The sequence below is a fragment of the Haliaeetus leucocephalus genome, unplaced genomic scaffold (genome assembly GCF_000737465.1).
Source record: "Haliaeetus leucocephalus isolate CR32 unplaced genomic scaffold, Haliaeetus_leucocephalus-4.0 Scaffold763, whole genome shotgun sequence".
NCBI lineage: Eukaryota > Metazoa > Chordata > Aves > Accipitriformes > Accipitridae > Haliaeetus > Haliaeetus leucocephalus.
The window spans coordinates 2,054,549-2,070,803 of record NW_010973199.1 but is presented as its reverse complement, the minus strand read 5'-3'; the positions used below and the strand labels follow the sequence as shown (position 1 = coordinate 2,070,803).

The window sequence follows — 16,255 nt, the reverse complement described above, 5'->3', positions numbered from 1 at the left end:
GGTATTAATTGGTACAAATATTAAAAACTGCTGGAATAATTTTCAAGCTTTTGCAATATTAATACACCTACCATCTGATTTTGTAATTTTTCAAACATTACTTTGAAGCTCCTGTAGCCAATTATATAGTGTTATTATTAATTACAGCTTGCAGCTTGAAATACAGTGTTATCAATACAGTTCAGCTGCATAAATATAAAACTTAAAATTGAATTAAATTGTTTCCTCTTTGTGAGGGTATGTTAGAATATTATTAGATGTGAAAATTAATTTTTTAAGCTTGAAACCAGTCTTTAAAGCAAAAATATCTCAGGGAAAAAGGTTACATTTCATGTATTGGATTTCTTCAGTCTTCATGTTGCAAGATTTTTTAATCTTCTATTAAATAACATCTGAGGGGGGACAAAAACATAAAGTCTATTTATCAGCTTACTTAAGATATAAAAAGCTTTATCTTTTTATCAAAGATATACAAAGATTACTGCAGGAAATGTGAATTAATCTTAACAGCAATCCATCTTATTTATTTCTAGATTATCAATGAATAATCTAAGTGGAGAGGAAAGGTTACACAGCCTTAAGTTTTATTTTCCTGCTCAACCCTCACTCCCCACTTCCCACTAAATTTTCACTTTATCCATTGAAAGCTTTAGAAGTCCAAAAGATATTAAAGGCAAGAATCATCTCCAATGATTCGGAGAAAAGCAGAGATACATCACACAACTGCAGACACACAAAAAACTGACAAGAGACAAAGATGACCTAAGAACTATGTCAAAGAAATGTCACAGACCATTCTCTATGTAAACAAAATATAGCTAGCTATGTTGCAGTCTGAAGCAGTTTAAATAAACCTACTGTAGCATTCATTCAGGATATATAATTAGGTATATAGTTATCAGTGTGACTGTAATGGTAAAATATTATGAAGGATCATAAAAGTAACTGTGGTCCCTTCTCAGAAAAATGCTATTAACTGCAATATACCAGGATAAAGGGAGTAGGTAAAACTACAAAACCCTGTGCCTAAAAACAAGCATTCAAGGGTACACGCTGATATTAAGTACACCGTTCTCTTCCAGGGTAAAGCTGCTATGAAGTGATGTCATTTGGGCTCAAAGGTCTGGTCCTAAATCCTCTTTGCTGTCTTCTTTACCCCTCTGGCAAGACATGCAAAACTGACTTACAAGGAAAAAAGGGGCAATCAATGTTAAAGATTCTCACCTATTCTTAATGATCACCTACAGTTCCCTGCCTTTATCATTTTCACCTCCTCTTCTGATAGCTTCGTAAGTGTTTCACTACCAGGACCCGTCAGCATTTGTGCCAAGTTTTCGTTGACCACTAGTGGGCATAAAATCTGACACATAGCATTTCACATACTGTTTGTGGATTTGTTACATTTTCCAGTACAAACATTGCACTAACTGAGCAAGTACTCTGACCCCAAAGAGATTTTTCTGAGCCAAATGTTTTTGTATTCTGTAAAAAAGTGAAAAGGATCCCATGATTTTCTCTCTGATAGTATCTAATAGCAGAGGGAATGAACCATTAAAAGAAGACTGATTAGAGACTTTCCAACATTTATTTTGTCAAACATCATTAACAGCATAGTAAATAGAAGAGCAGTATTCAGCATGACAGTGTAAGGAGGACTTGGTAAAATGTGCTTTCTTCTTTTCCCCTTTTTAGTTTCTCTCATTGAGTCAAGTCTCACTCAATTTAATGCTTAAACTCCTAACCATTATCATTTTGTATGAATTCATTCCTTTAGCCAATGTACCAAAAATGATTTGATCACGATGCCAAAATGCTTATAGTGATATCATTGATTAACTTTGTAATGGGAGTAGAAAATACTATAAATTTAATCATTGTTTTCAAACAATAATGCATGGAAGAATGCGTTGGAATAAGTCCCATTCCCTATTCTCCTTACAATCATTGTCATGTAAAATATTTAACTTCCAGCTATGCTTTGTCCCAGACAGGATCTTTGTCATTAAAATTAGCGCAGATTTTGATATGTAATATATTCTGTGACATGTCAGGGTGGGACCACTTTGACCTTTTCAGTATTCCACATTTCATCTGGGAGCCTGTTCTTTCTTTTCTGCTTCTGTTACTAATCGAGAAGTAGAAGTTGAACAGAGGACCAATCAAACTGGAAATTAGAGGCAAAGAGTAAAGATCACAACAAATAAGTACCTGAAATTATAAGTACATGCAATTAATCTCTATTTTAAAAATATTTAAAACCCTACCCCTTCTTAGTTCTTAAGTGACTGGAGAAAACTTAAAAAAAAAACCACAAAAACAAACAAACAAACAAACAAAACCAGAAACCCCCAAGCTTTCCTATTTATATTTTCAAAACTTCTGTCTCGCATGTCCTCTCAGCCACTGAACTTTTCAGAAATGAATGTATCAATTTCTTTCACATCCTTTCCTCAAATGTATTGCTTTCCATTATGCTTATCTTCACATTCATTTAGCTTCCAGTTGTTGGCATCTTATCTTAAACAGGATGTAAAGTACTCAGAAAGGAGTTGAGCTGTCCTATGCATTTGTATGCCAGCAGCACAGGGGGAACCTGATTAGATTCTCTTAACACACAGTTTATTAACATAGTGCTGGTAAATTTTGCTGGTTTGTGTGCAGTCTCACACTATGTGATGATTTTTATAAACCTATGTAAACTCTGTAGTCTCAGACCTCATAATTAGATGCTATTCGAACTTTCCATTTTAAAAGTGTTTCCAGCCCTATGGTTCAGGTAAAAAATATGAGGACAGTGGACAATAGAATTAGGCTGGAAGGGACATTAAGAAATCATTCAATCCACCTCCCAGCCCCAAGGAAGAACTAAGTACACTTGTATAACCCCTGGGCAGGTGTTTGTCCAATGCATTCTCCCAGATCCTCAGCAATGGAGGCTCCAAAATGTCCCCAAGCAAGCTAGGCTAATGCTTTAATGTCTTAACCATTAAAAGGGGCTTTCTTCAAATCTAAACGGAATCATGCTAGAGATAATTCCATTACTTCTGTTCACATACACTGTATTTGGATGAACAAGGGGTCCTCTACCTTTCTGTAAAAGCCATCTGTCTATTTGAAAACATTATTTTCCATCACCTTCCCTTCTTAGTCAACTCTTCTTCAGGCTACCTAACCACCTTGCTCAGTCGCTCCTCACAGACCACGTTTTCAAGGTTTGTGATTGTCTTTGTTCTTGCTTGCCAAGACTCTCACCTTTGTGAAGTGAGGGTCAAAACCTGTACTGAGTTAAAAGGAGGTTTCAGAACTACCAGGCAAATTGGAGGATTACTCAAATTATTTTACAGATGGTATGCCCACCTGCATGTTCCAGTAAAACATGAGGAATATAGGCAGGTTATAATTTACTATCATGCTCAGATCATTTTTTGAGATAGTATTTTCTGACCAGTCATTCTGTATTCCTTATTGTACAGATCCTTCTTGCTGAAGCAGAATGTCTTGCATCTGTCTCTTAAATGGCATGCTATTTTTTCAGATCATATCTCCAGTTTTGGACTCTAAGAATCTCTTCCAATACACTCCTAGTCCTTCCCATCTTGAAGTCATCTCCAGATTTTACAGGCATATCCTTCCTTCCAAGTCTGTCTGGACTAAACATGAAAATATTGGCTAGGACCTAACCCAGCATAAACCCCTGCCAAACACACAACACATTCTTCCTTTTAAACAGAAACCATTGCTAATTACTCTGAGCAAAGTTTTCTAAATAGGTCTGCATCCAGTCTATGATATTTTCACCTAAATCACAATTCCCAAATTTGCTCAGGACAATACTCTATGTGGCAGCTGAGATAACACTACTAAATTCAAGAGACATGACATCAAGTGCTTCTTCTCTAGCTATAAAGTTGTTATCCTGTCAAAGAAAATTATTAGATGGCTTTGATACTATTTGTTCTTGACAATTCTGCAGTGGCTATTGATCATGTCCCTGTGGTTACATATGATTTACCTGATTATTTATTTCAACATTTTTCTAGGAACTAAAAATTACTTGTCTGGTTTATAATTTCCTGTCTCTCCTCTGCTTTCCTTCTTCAGAACCATTCAAGTCCCTGTTACCCACAATAGTGGGTAAGTTGCTATAAGCACAAAGGTTGCCAAAATCAAGTGCTCTAGTAGAGAACAAAAGTCATAAGGAAAAAAAACAAACAATAAACAAAAGTTATTTTTTATGTTTCCTGGTATTACACAGATCTTGTAATGTTTAGGATACCCATTCATTATTTTAACTGCTTTGGATTAATATTTAAGTAATACTATTAATAATAATTATTTAATGAATGACAATGGTCTTTTCTTATTCTGATCAAGATCCAACTGACACAAACTCAGGTCATTGTGATTATCATGAAATCACTGTTGTCATTGCACCCATCTGAAAAACTCTTATATTTCTGGAAATGGGAAATGGTAAGAAAGTCCTGAGCACTTTATTTGCCTACTTTCAGGACTCAGCCAAACTAGCTGGGCTGCAGATGGTTTCAAGCAAAAGTGATTTTCAGCCAATGAACTCCTTGGTGAATGTCTGGGGCAGCCAATCTATTCACTGCTGTATTTGACACAATAGATAAACCATCTCTTTTTGGTACAAACTGGAAGAATTATCCATGCCTTTGCTAACCCCAGATCAAACCATTGTATTGTAGTCAGCCTTAATTCTCCCATGAAGACATCTAGGATCTGAAAGCATTGATTAGAAGCTAGAGACAGAATTTTTATTAATTAATCAATCGAGCATATTCTATACACTGGTTCCCTACTGGCATGAATTGCTGCATTTTTGTCTTACTGCCAAATTATGAGCAATCAGTAACCTTTATGGTTCAAGCATAAGTACCTGAAACACACATGTGCTTTCCTATACGATTGAGATGGTCTCTGTATTTACATGCGGTTATTGAAAATGGAAGATTTTATCATATTATCTCACCCAAGCTGACTTGAAAGAACAAAAGTTCATATGTACCTGCCCTGAAAGTCAAATTGAATAGATTAATCCAGGCTTTCTGAGGAAGGACAGGAAGGCTGTTTGCAATTTTATTTTTTTTTTAAAGGATACTATTTTGTGTCATTTAACACTGTACTTAATGAAAGACCAATTCCACCCTTTTTCAAACCACCTGCTACTCATCATCTCAGTCCTTGCTGTCCAAAACCTACTGCTCCTGAGAAACAGCCATTTTTCAGGCCAGAAATAACAGGGGACGGGGGGGACAGGTCAAAGGGACTTAAATATACTTCTCATAATAATGCCTGTATTTATATAGCACATTCCTTATATGAAGGAAAAATAAGAAGGGTATGTCTTTGTACTTCACAGATTTTTTTATTATTTTTCAAATTCCTCAAAATTAAAACCCCTAGATTTATCAGTGCTGGAACAAGGAAAATGAGGTCTCATTGGATTATGATTTTCCTAAGCTAAATCAATTGCATCTCTTCAAACCTGGCTGTAATTCAGCTGGTGGTTGCTTTTTGCTCCTAACTCATCAAAAAGCTCCCCCCTTCCAAAAGGGGCAAGAGACATAAATCTTTTGCCTCTCTCAAGAGTTATTAAATTACTGCCATAACTGTCACCTTGGCAGATGCACAAGCAGCAAAATCATCCATAACCCCCTCCACTTGAGTCCAGGTAACGCGCCTGCAGGTGTTCTGATCACTCTGTGTAGACCTAGGCAGAGTTCAGTGATGCTCTGTAACCCAGCAGCTATAAATACAAAACCTGATAAACATACACTCACCAATTTCCCTGGAGAGCTGGGTGAACGCCTCCACGCCACTCTCTCCGTAGTTGCCTTCGGAAGCCAGCGTCGACACGTAGTTCCACCCAAGGGCCGTCACGATGTCAACCATGGCCTGTGCTTGGTAGGAGTCCGGTGGGACCACTCGAGAGAAAAAGTCATACCTGGTGTTATCGCTCAGTTCTGGAGCTGTAGATGCATAGCTGATTTGAGGTATCTGCAAACAGAATGACAAGTCATTCAAGCCAATCTAATACCATTTTACACTATATACTTGTATGTTTCAAAGGCTTAAAATAGATTATGCACAGGCATTGCACAGAACTGAATATCTTGTTTTAATTAAATCAACCGATCAGAAAGCATCTCAGATTTTGTGAAATGTCAGTCAAGTCTTATTGTATAACACTCTCACCATGAAATAATGCATTCTGCTTTTCTCCAGATGTCATGATTCTTGACATGTAAGTGTAACAACTTCTTTTTTGATCCTGGCTCTGATAGGAACAGATGAAAGGGGAAAAAAAAAAGGAGGAATTCTTACTATTACTACAGAAGATGAAAAGGTCGGGTTTGATGACTGTGATTCTTAAAAATGCTACACTTAAATTTGATGAGTAAAATGTAGATTATTTCCATTTCATTGTTTTGTTTATTTATGTACATGCAAGTGTGCTTTCCCATTTTATTCCTATTTTTCAAGCTCTGTTGTAGATTTTTCATTTTCCAGTTTTAATATGGTATTGTGCATGATTTAAGAATATGGAGGCTATGTAGTTAATACCAAAAGCTATTTAATGAAAAAACATGAAAAAAAAATTCTCTGTACACAGTATACATATAGAGAAGGAGAAAGGTTACAAGGATGGTAATCTTTGTACAAACCACCAAAATATTCTTTGTAGAAACAAACAAACAAACAAAAAACGCAACCCCAAAACACACTAAATAACTGAAATACATTTTTAAAATAAATTACTATTTTCATAGGAAAAAAAAGTAGGGTGATTTTCTATTAACTCTTATCTTAAAGAAATATTTTGGAAATGTCCAGAAGCAGCTACCTGCAAGCAATTTTCAATTATTCTGAAAAGTAATTTGGTGCAAGAAAGTTTAATTAACATTTATGCTAACTTAAAAGGGGAATGATTTTCTCATTTAAAAATGGTAAAACTGATCAAATAATCACTAGCTTGAAATGAAAGATACTCCAAATATTGCATTGCATTTGTAATCTATATTAATAGTAGGTACTTAATTCACATCTTACAAAACATAAAATACTCTTCAAGAAAACAATCTGAACAGATTTCCTAAATCGATTCTGTTGAGACCTGAATTTAGCAGTCCCAGATAACAGGTGATCTGGTAAATGCTCACTGTCACATTAGATGCTATAGTAGAAGGTTTAGTGCAACCCTTAGGTCGTGTACAGCACTTCCTTATCAGCACAAACTAGAAAATGGATTTGAGGCAAATATAAGGGATTCAAAGAGTCTGGTCATTAACCATGCAAAGACAGTGTAGACTTTTACAGCCTGAAAAAACAGTTTATAGCCTAAGGGATGTCAAAATCATTTCTCAGTCAGAAGCAAACAAAATAAACTCATATGTATCTTGGCTATATCCTTCTTTAAGAAATTTTCTACTCATGGAAACGCCTCAGAATAAATAATCTGAAATGTTGTAATAGTAACAACCAGAGAGAACACAAAAAAAGGAAAGGGAGGATCACAGGAAAAGTAATCTAAAGGTCGTATCTCATGGAAATCAGTATTCCTAACACAGCAAAGATCCACTAAGTAAAAATAAAGGATAAATTGTCCTTACAAAACCTGCCTTGTATAAATTCCCTTTCTTTCAGAAAATGTTTGAAACATCTTTTATCTCTTTAGAGACAAGAGATTTTGCCCTGTAACAACACAATTATGCACATTTAGAGCGGATATCATTCCCTTTCTAAATTTGCTCTATCAGTCTCTAAACCAGCCATCTTTTTCCAGATGGAAAAAAATAAAGACAACCTCTGTGATTTTACTCATTGTGCTCCTCGGTGTGCCATTTCACAAATTCTATGGCGTTGTTGCTTTGCTGAAAGTTATTTCATCAATAATGTTCATAAAATCAACACTAGTAAGAGATCTTTTAGACAGATACTTTGTCATTGAAAACCTTCAAGCCTAGACCACAGAGTTATATCCATTAACTTTCTCAGTTCCTGTTTCTCTTCAGGCATGAGATGAATAAGAAATCCTAGATATGTGTTTGTATGAGAGTCATTGGTTCAACACAGCAATGAGGTGTTTCAGATCAATAAGAGATACTTTACGTACTATGAAAAACCTTATTTTGGGGCCTTGGAAAAAGCAGAGAAGAGACGCTACTTTCCTACTTTTCAGCTCTTTGTAGTTCAGCTTCTTCCCTAGAGTTATTTCTAATAACAATGGAAGAAAATGGAAGGTAAATACTGTCCAAACCCGATACCCTGAAATCATTGGGCACACCTAGTAGGCTTAAATCACCACTCTTTTATAACTTCTGCCAGCTTTTCACTACCATAAAAGAACAATATGCCATGTTAAAGTAGGGAGAAAGACACTCTCTAAATAGCAAGCCATCCCTAAGTTTTGTGAAGAATGGTTTATGCAACAGAATATGTAGTTATTTTCCATATTTCTTTTTGTATACATCCCTCATGGTTATAGACAACACTTTATATTCAAGAATTTTCTCCCCTAAACTGCAGATCTCCCACCCAGAAATACCTCATAGATTTCTTTCTGTGAAAGCATTTTATACAAAAGTAAACAGAAACTTCCTTCCTTGCCTGCTTTTAAATGTACATTTGTATACAGGGGGGCACTGAAAAGCAGCTTTAAAATTTGAGCGTTTGGGGTATGTTCCAAGTTACACAGTTACTGAAAAGGCTTGGAACGAGACCCAAAGAAAATGTTTGGCATGAGACAAATTGTTAGGATTTAGTGGTTCAATAATCCATGAATGAAAAATATATACATTAAAATGAAACAACTCTAGTTATGGACTGTAGGTTTAATAAACCATTTTACATGTCCCCAAGTACATTTTACAAGATAGAGCATAATGCTGCCTAAGCAAGGGAACTGTTATGCTCTATCAATTCAGTAATATGTGCTTTTAAAACTCCCTAAATACAGACTGTATTTATACTTTAAGTTCCACTGGCCCCTTGAGACATAAATTTGCATTTTGAAAGAGACCTGTAAAGGGGTTTTATATTTCTCATTCTAGATTTCTCAATCTAAATTTTCAAAATTAAATACAATATGTGTAACATTTACATTGTATTCAAGTGCTATATAGCACTGTTAATAGCATATTTCCTTTTCTTTGGGGGAAAAAAAGGAAAAAAAAAAAGGAGGATTATATAACCACATTTGAATCGGTTATCACACAACAGCTGTCACATTCACTGACAATGGCTAAAAGCATTCATGTTTGAATGTTCATTGATATTTTTTTTCTATCCTTTCCTACTCTATGGTTTGGCCTCCCATTAACCTATAACCTACTGATAAACACTTGACTTCTAGTGGGTGACAGACTTGAACTCTTTGAAATAATTATACAGAGGAATTCATAGAAGCTTTATTTTAATTGTTATTTTAAGCTTGAGCTATCTGTTAAATGTTTAAAAGCAAACATTTATAGTGTGGTGCTTTGAAACAATATCCAGTTTTAGTTACATACTGGTCTTAATCCTGGTGCATACTGAACCACTGCTGAAACTACCAGCAATCCCTCAGTCCTTAACCAAAGTCAGTGGTGGCTTCATCCCATTCTATCATCCAGTCACTGGCATTGGAAAATTATTCTGCATGCTTAAAAAAAACCAAAACAATTTAGAACAAAGAAAGAAAAAAAAGAAAACAATTGCTGACAACTAAGTAGAGCAGCTAATCCTTCAAGATACATTCAAGCCAAAATCAACAGTCAAGAATAGTCTGTTTTTCCTGGATCATTCTGTATACATCTCCCAGCCGATTTAAAATCTGTCTCTAAAGATCTGCCCTTCCCAGAGGATTAGAGAAGATGGAGCAGTTACTTTCAGAACTAACTGTCCACAAAGCGTGACTGTGGCAGCACTTCAAAGGGGGAGCAATATCTGTACAAGATATCCACCAAACATTACTACAGAACAGACTTCTACTCCCTGATGGAGATGTGGACAATTTCTGAAGTGCCAAAGGCAGCTAACGTAACTTCTCATTTATTTCAGCTAAGTGGTAAACCATTTTCAGTCCCGTGTACACTGAAAATGAAAGCCACCTACCACTCCCGAATCCAGGACTATTCATAGGGAAGCACTACCCTGATCTGTTTGGTGGGTCCAGTGCTGGGATCCAAACCCAAAACCAGAGAGGTGTTACACTGAGGACAGCAGAGGAAACAACATGACCTAGGGTTGCCCTTCCAGTAAAGTGTCTTCACCACAGCAGGCAGCTCTTAGTATGCCTTCTCTTCAATGGCATGCTGTCCAAGTTTTGGACAGAAGTTCACTGGAACCTTTTTTATTGAGCTTTCAAAGCCATTTGCATGCTACATTTGTCAATGTAAAGTATCAGCTGGCCATTTGAAATGCCATCTTCCTTTATACAGCCTTTCAGCTGAAAGCATGATTTGGGAGCAGAGTAGCAGACAGTGAAACGAGCTAAGCTCATAAGAAAAAAGACCTGAGAAAGCAATCACTGGTAATTTTGAACATCACAGATTATGAGTTACACTCACGGCAGTAACTGCGCTGTACAGTCACCCAGAGTAATGGGCTTAAATCATTCACATCTTCAGTTTCACTACCCACTCAGTCCTATCACTACTAACTTCAACATATCAACTAGCATTTTATTTCCCTTTTCCATTCTCTCATTACTGAGCAGTCTTTTTTTTTTTGAGGAATATTAGCAATAGAATATTAAAAATAGTAATAATTGTAGCTAACAAATTGAAGTCAGTAAACTTTAGGTTAATGATTGCTCAGTATCAACTGGCATTTTACTACCAACTAATAAAGCTTACAAAGGAGTAAAAATGCTTGAAATAAAATTTGACTGTGGAAACACATTTTCAACTTGGTGATTTTTTTGAATTTTAAATGTCTACCATTAATCATTAATGGCCCTGTCTTTTCAAGATTTTTATTCCCTCTTCTGTACAGCAAGAAAGAGCTCTTTGTGAGCACAAAAAACTCACAGCAGTGAAATGAATCCTCAGGGTCTAGATATTGAACAGTTGCTGGATGAGAGCTGAGGTCACTATAGCTATTAGTCACATTTGTAAATTGCCATCAACCAGAGCATCATTTTAGCCTGCTTCCACTTCTGAAAAATGTGTCAGCCTGCAATACAGTACTGGTAAAGTCATTTAGGGTAGACATTCAAGATTCAAAAGTTTGATGAGGCTTAATAACATCTTGCACTATACCAAACAAGATTAAAAATGTTGTCTTTTGTTACTAACTGTAGGAGGAGATGAAATGCACCCTGAAACTGCCCATTTCTCTTCGCTGACTATAAAGGGAGCCTGGGAGATTAATTCAACTGTTGTACACACACTATGTAGAACAATAGCGTAAACAGCTACATGTCTTCCATTGAATCTCACAAACCCACTCATTTTGGTGACACATGACTATTAAGACATCTGTGCACAGATAATGATGAACTTCCTTCTGTGATGTCTCCATCTTTCCACCTATGACAAAAACCAAATAGGTCACCTATGCCATCATTAGGGAGCTTGTTTCATTCATTTTCAGAATAAACCAACATTAAATCATTCTGGGAAGATATAACACATTAAGTCTCAGTAACACCTTTGGAGACGTGAGATGCCCCATTCAATGCTCGGAGCAGCTGAGCAGGGTGACACCTTGCCAAATCCACCGGCTACAAACCACCTCTGCTAGAGCTGATGCTGTGGAAAAGTTTCAGCATACGAAGTTTTCTGATTCAGCCTCTTTCCATGGATTTTACCATGAGGAGGAGCAATCTGTGACAAAATATTTTCCCAGTAGATGTATATATGTATTCACTTATACTTATAAACACATCTAATTCTAAACTGTATTTATTTAGACATATACACTTGAGGGTCTCTCTGTATATTAAGGACACTCAACCACAGTATTTATCATGTGTCCAGGAACAAATCTTGTTTAGGAATTACCACAGATTTCCACCTCTCCCCGCAAAAAATATGTTCATATCAGCTAGGGAAAAAGCAAGAAAAAATAGGTATGCTTTTCACCCAGATGAATACACTTTAAAATGTATTTAGTTCAAAAAAAGTTTAGCAGAATTTAAACGCTTTGGAAAGGGAAAGAACAAAAGTATAATCTGAAAGCTGACATCAGCTGATTTAACTTGGAAGGCAGGAATTTTTTTAAATCCATTAGAGCTATTCTAAGTCATTCTGTTTGCAGTAAGTATCATAGCAGCTCCTGTCAAGGGTGCTTGCAATTCATACGCCTTATGACGAGGAGCTAATGATAAGGTCACTTCAAACCTTCTGAAAGTTCCCTGTGTGTTTGTATGGGTATTGTGCAAAGATATGGTCTTTGTGATAAAATGCAACATAGCTATTGCTATTTTTTCCCCCAAACACAGGGAGAGAAGTGATCCATCACACGTAAATGTTTTTGAGCTGGGATGGGTAAATTATTTTACTCTTTCTTTTCACTTCCTATTACTCTTTCATTGCCTTTACTTCTGTTGCCATCAGTTACCTTCTGAAGACATATTCCTGAGCAGAATGTCTCTTCAATGAGCTGCACTGATCTTTTCTCAAGAAAAGGACATAGATGAGAATCAATGCAGTACGGTTTGTTGCCAACAAAATTATTTCTGCAACCATCATAGGTTGGTCCAGTATGTGAAAAATTACAGAGGCAGATGGAATCGCTAGCCCAGTGGAAATACAGGGATAAAATCAAACACGCAAATCCTCTTTCATTACTCATCTTCTCTTTTTTTCCTCAACTACAGACACAGTAATTATCTATCACACCTATCTCTGGTGGTCAAATGGACTAGCAACTACAGTATTCTGAATAAACGATTACCCTAGAGAAAGTAATTTCTTATAGTTAATACACATAGTTGTATAGTATCAGATTATGGGATGAAAAAATATTAAAGCTCCTTGCATTGCATTCTATCCCCACCAGCCAGAAAATATCTTTCATAAAGTCTAACCAGACGTGCTACAGCAAGAGTACTTTAGTTTGTGACCTGCTGTACTGCCCTGGCAGAACAGGAAGCAACAAAGGAGGAATGTGTATAATATAAAGTGTTCCAAATTGAGAAGTAGTTTCCTTCCAGTGGGTTGAAGTAGGGCAGGGACTCATTAGAAGTCATTACTTTTAATTACACACAAGGGATACTAAAGAAGAAAATAATAATAGTAATAATGGGATATCACAATCTGCAATCCCATAATAGAAGCAGCATCTACAAAACAAATTCACCACTCAGGAAAGTACAGGTCTCTGTGCTGTGTGATGGACTTTAGGGCAAAAACATTAAAAGGATATTTATGCATTACGAACATTTTTACAGCTGAAGCACATCTTGTCACACTGTGCATCGCTGTGTAACTCCAGGAGGATGAGAATCCATCTAAGGACAGCTTGAACTGTCATCAATGTTCTGTGCAAGAGAGTCTATTGATTAATGTTTAACAATGGCATTTTCTCAGTAAGGGAGCTCTATTCTGGTATTTCCACATCATTTTAAATCCTGGGGTTTGCCTCTCTGAAAACCAACTACATTAAGCAGTTGCACATTAAATTATCCACCATCTGTAGGCAGCCTCTTTCTAAATATTTTAAACCCAGCTGAGGTCCAGGCACTGAATGATAAGCTGAAGAAGCAGCAGATCAAATGAGTAATATTCATACTGAGATCAAATAACAAGGAGGGAGGGGAGGGACGACCTTGAGCTTGGGAATGGCTGTTAGCTCTTCCTTCACAGTTTCTTATGTTCTCCAGTCATCAGATCAAACAGGAAGACAGGGATGGTCAGATAGCTTTAGGGACTTCTTAAAACTATTAAAATTCCTTTTCTACTTGTTGGGGAAACCCACACTTAATTATGCGTATCGATATGTTAGACTTGTGTCAATCTCTGCTGCGCACAGTGTGAACTCTGATATTTCAAAGCTTTTTTAGCCCTACTTTCCTCATTAGAGCTTGTCATGTCAGTGTCTGCAACTGTAATCTCTTTTGATGAGTTTGAGAAAAATATACAAAGTTGTGCATTACTTTTGGTCTGAACTAACAAAGCCAACTTTTTATTATTATTCAGCAGTAATAAATTTACCTAATAGCTCATAAAGTATTCCTCAGTCCAGATCAGGATTCCTTTACATTCATTTACTAATTAGTACCATAGAGAGCACAGCAGGCAACTTCAGAGACTCACCCATGGGGACACGCAGTTGTCCACAGCAATTTTTCTGATTACAGAGACCATCATTATGGAAGAAGAGGGTGCTCTCAGCAGGATGCAAGATGGGTGCTCTGCTTAATGGACAATTCTGATCTTTGCATTCACTTTTTCATGCTGCAAGGCCACTTCAGCTTACGCCACTGGCTGAGCAGTAGTACTATCCTTTTCCTATCCATGCTGCCAGCTTAACATCATGAGATACAAGTAACTGAAAAATGTCATGAGAAGGGAAAGCAAATTTTGGTTTGGTCACAGCTCTCTCCACATTTGCAGACAACGTTAAGATATGTAAATGGGGCTCAGCTGGCCAGGCACACAGGCCCAGTGCTTTAGCGGGTGCTTTCACATGTTCTAGGGTATGCTGCTTACACTTCAGCGGTGAGCCCAGAAAGCCCAGCTTTCCTGTAATCTGTCTGCCCCACGCTAATGACTTGGATACCTCATATCAGACTGCATTAAGGGAATCCTTTTGATTCACCATAGCTAGGGATTCCTTCTGCAGCACAGGCAGTTCATACGGGATTAAAAGCACCATTTTAAATCCATAGATTACAGACTTGGAAGAAGAGAAATGAAAGGTGTCCCTTTTTTTGTGTGTTCAGATTATTTTTCTTCATTTCTTAAAACAATCAGGCTTGGCAGTTAAACAATTTTACCTTGAGTTTTTAACCTTAAAAGTTACAAGAAGAAAACATTAGCCAGTCTCAAGCCATTTCCAAAAAATTAAATGTTTTCTGTATTACCACAGTGAGATGCTAAGTCCAGTTGCTACTGGTAGAAAAGTTGAAGAAAAAAGCAAAACATTTCCAATCAGAGGACTGGAAGTTATCTATGAATTAAGCTCTGAAGCCCATGCGAGTGATATCCAAGCCTTCCTTTCTATTCAAAATGTACTTTATTTTAAAATAGTAGGGTGGCTGTGGAAAAAGGCGATGTCTCTTCTTTTCCATCATTATTACCAGATTTCCATTCTGATTTCTGACTTAAACACTATGGTTTATCAGTACATTGATCCATGGATTATCTTATCAAAAGGATCATGGCAAGCAGAGAGATGAAAATCCAGGCAACCCAAGTGAGAGCACAACAGCATATATACAAAGTAGGACTACACTGCCACTGGTCTGAAGACTGTCTGGAACAGCTCCTACAGAATTTTGGAAATTTGTGAAAACCTAAATATTAAAATCCATGAACTGGACAGGTGCATTGGAAATGAAGAATTCACCAGGGTGGGGAGAACAAAACAAAACAAAAATACTGATTACATAAATTAATCATGTGATCAAAGAGATTTCAAAGAAAGTGTTTTGTTTCCTTGTGTTTCTAGCATCAGAGTCTGGAACCCTCAAAAGTACAACCTGGCTGCCAATGGGCTAATCTTACTTGGCCCTTTTGAAAATCCCAGCCTTGCACCATAAAAAGGTAGATGTAAGTGCATTATCTATCATTTGGGGATTGTTGTTAAGAATAACTAACACAATCTCAGCCTAGAAAAAAGGAGCCTCTTAATATGCGCTCAAAAGTACATTGTACAAAGTACAAAAGTACACCTTGTCCCCTCCCTCCATCAAAAAAACCATATTGAAACCTGCATGTCCAAGCTCACGCAGCAACTTTGTACCCACTGTTTCCACCAAGGCATTTTGCTGACAGTCTTTGGGGCCTTCAAAAAGTGCATGGTGCTTTGGAGACTGCTTTCAGGAATAAGATTGTCCTGAACGTCAGGAATCACAGAAGAAATTCTTCCATTTCTATATAAAAATAATTTTATGTATGTATAAAATATGTACACGGATGCACACACATATACCATGTGTTGGGCCATTTTTCTTCCCTTTCTGACACAGTAGTTAGTGGTTTATACTTCCCCACCGGGGAGGCTACCAAAATCTTGTTTCTAAACTGATATTGTTACTGACTCAAATTAAGTAAGATTAATTTTAAGAAAAGCACAGCTTGAA

The 16,255-nt window shown here is 36.7% G+C and overlaps 1 protein-coding gene across 1 annotated transcript in view; it reads right to left on the bottom strand.

Moving 5' to 3' along the window:
- GRM8 (glutamate receptor, metabotropic 8) overlaps nt 1-16,255 on the bottom strand; it is a 348,222-nt gene that overhangs the window by 281,998 nt on the left and 49,969 nt on the right. Inside the window, exon 2 of the mRNA XM_010581289.1 lies at nt 5,805-6,021. Coding sequence (XP_010579591.1) covers nt 5,805-6,021 — 217 coding nt within the window. The remainder of the gene's footprint in view (nt 1-5,804; nt 6,022-16,255) is intronic.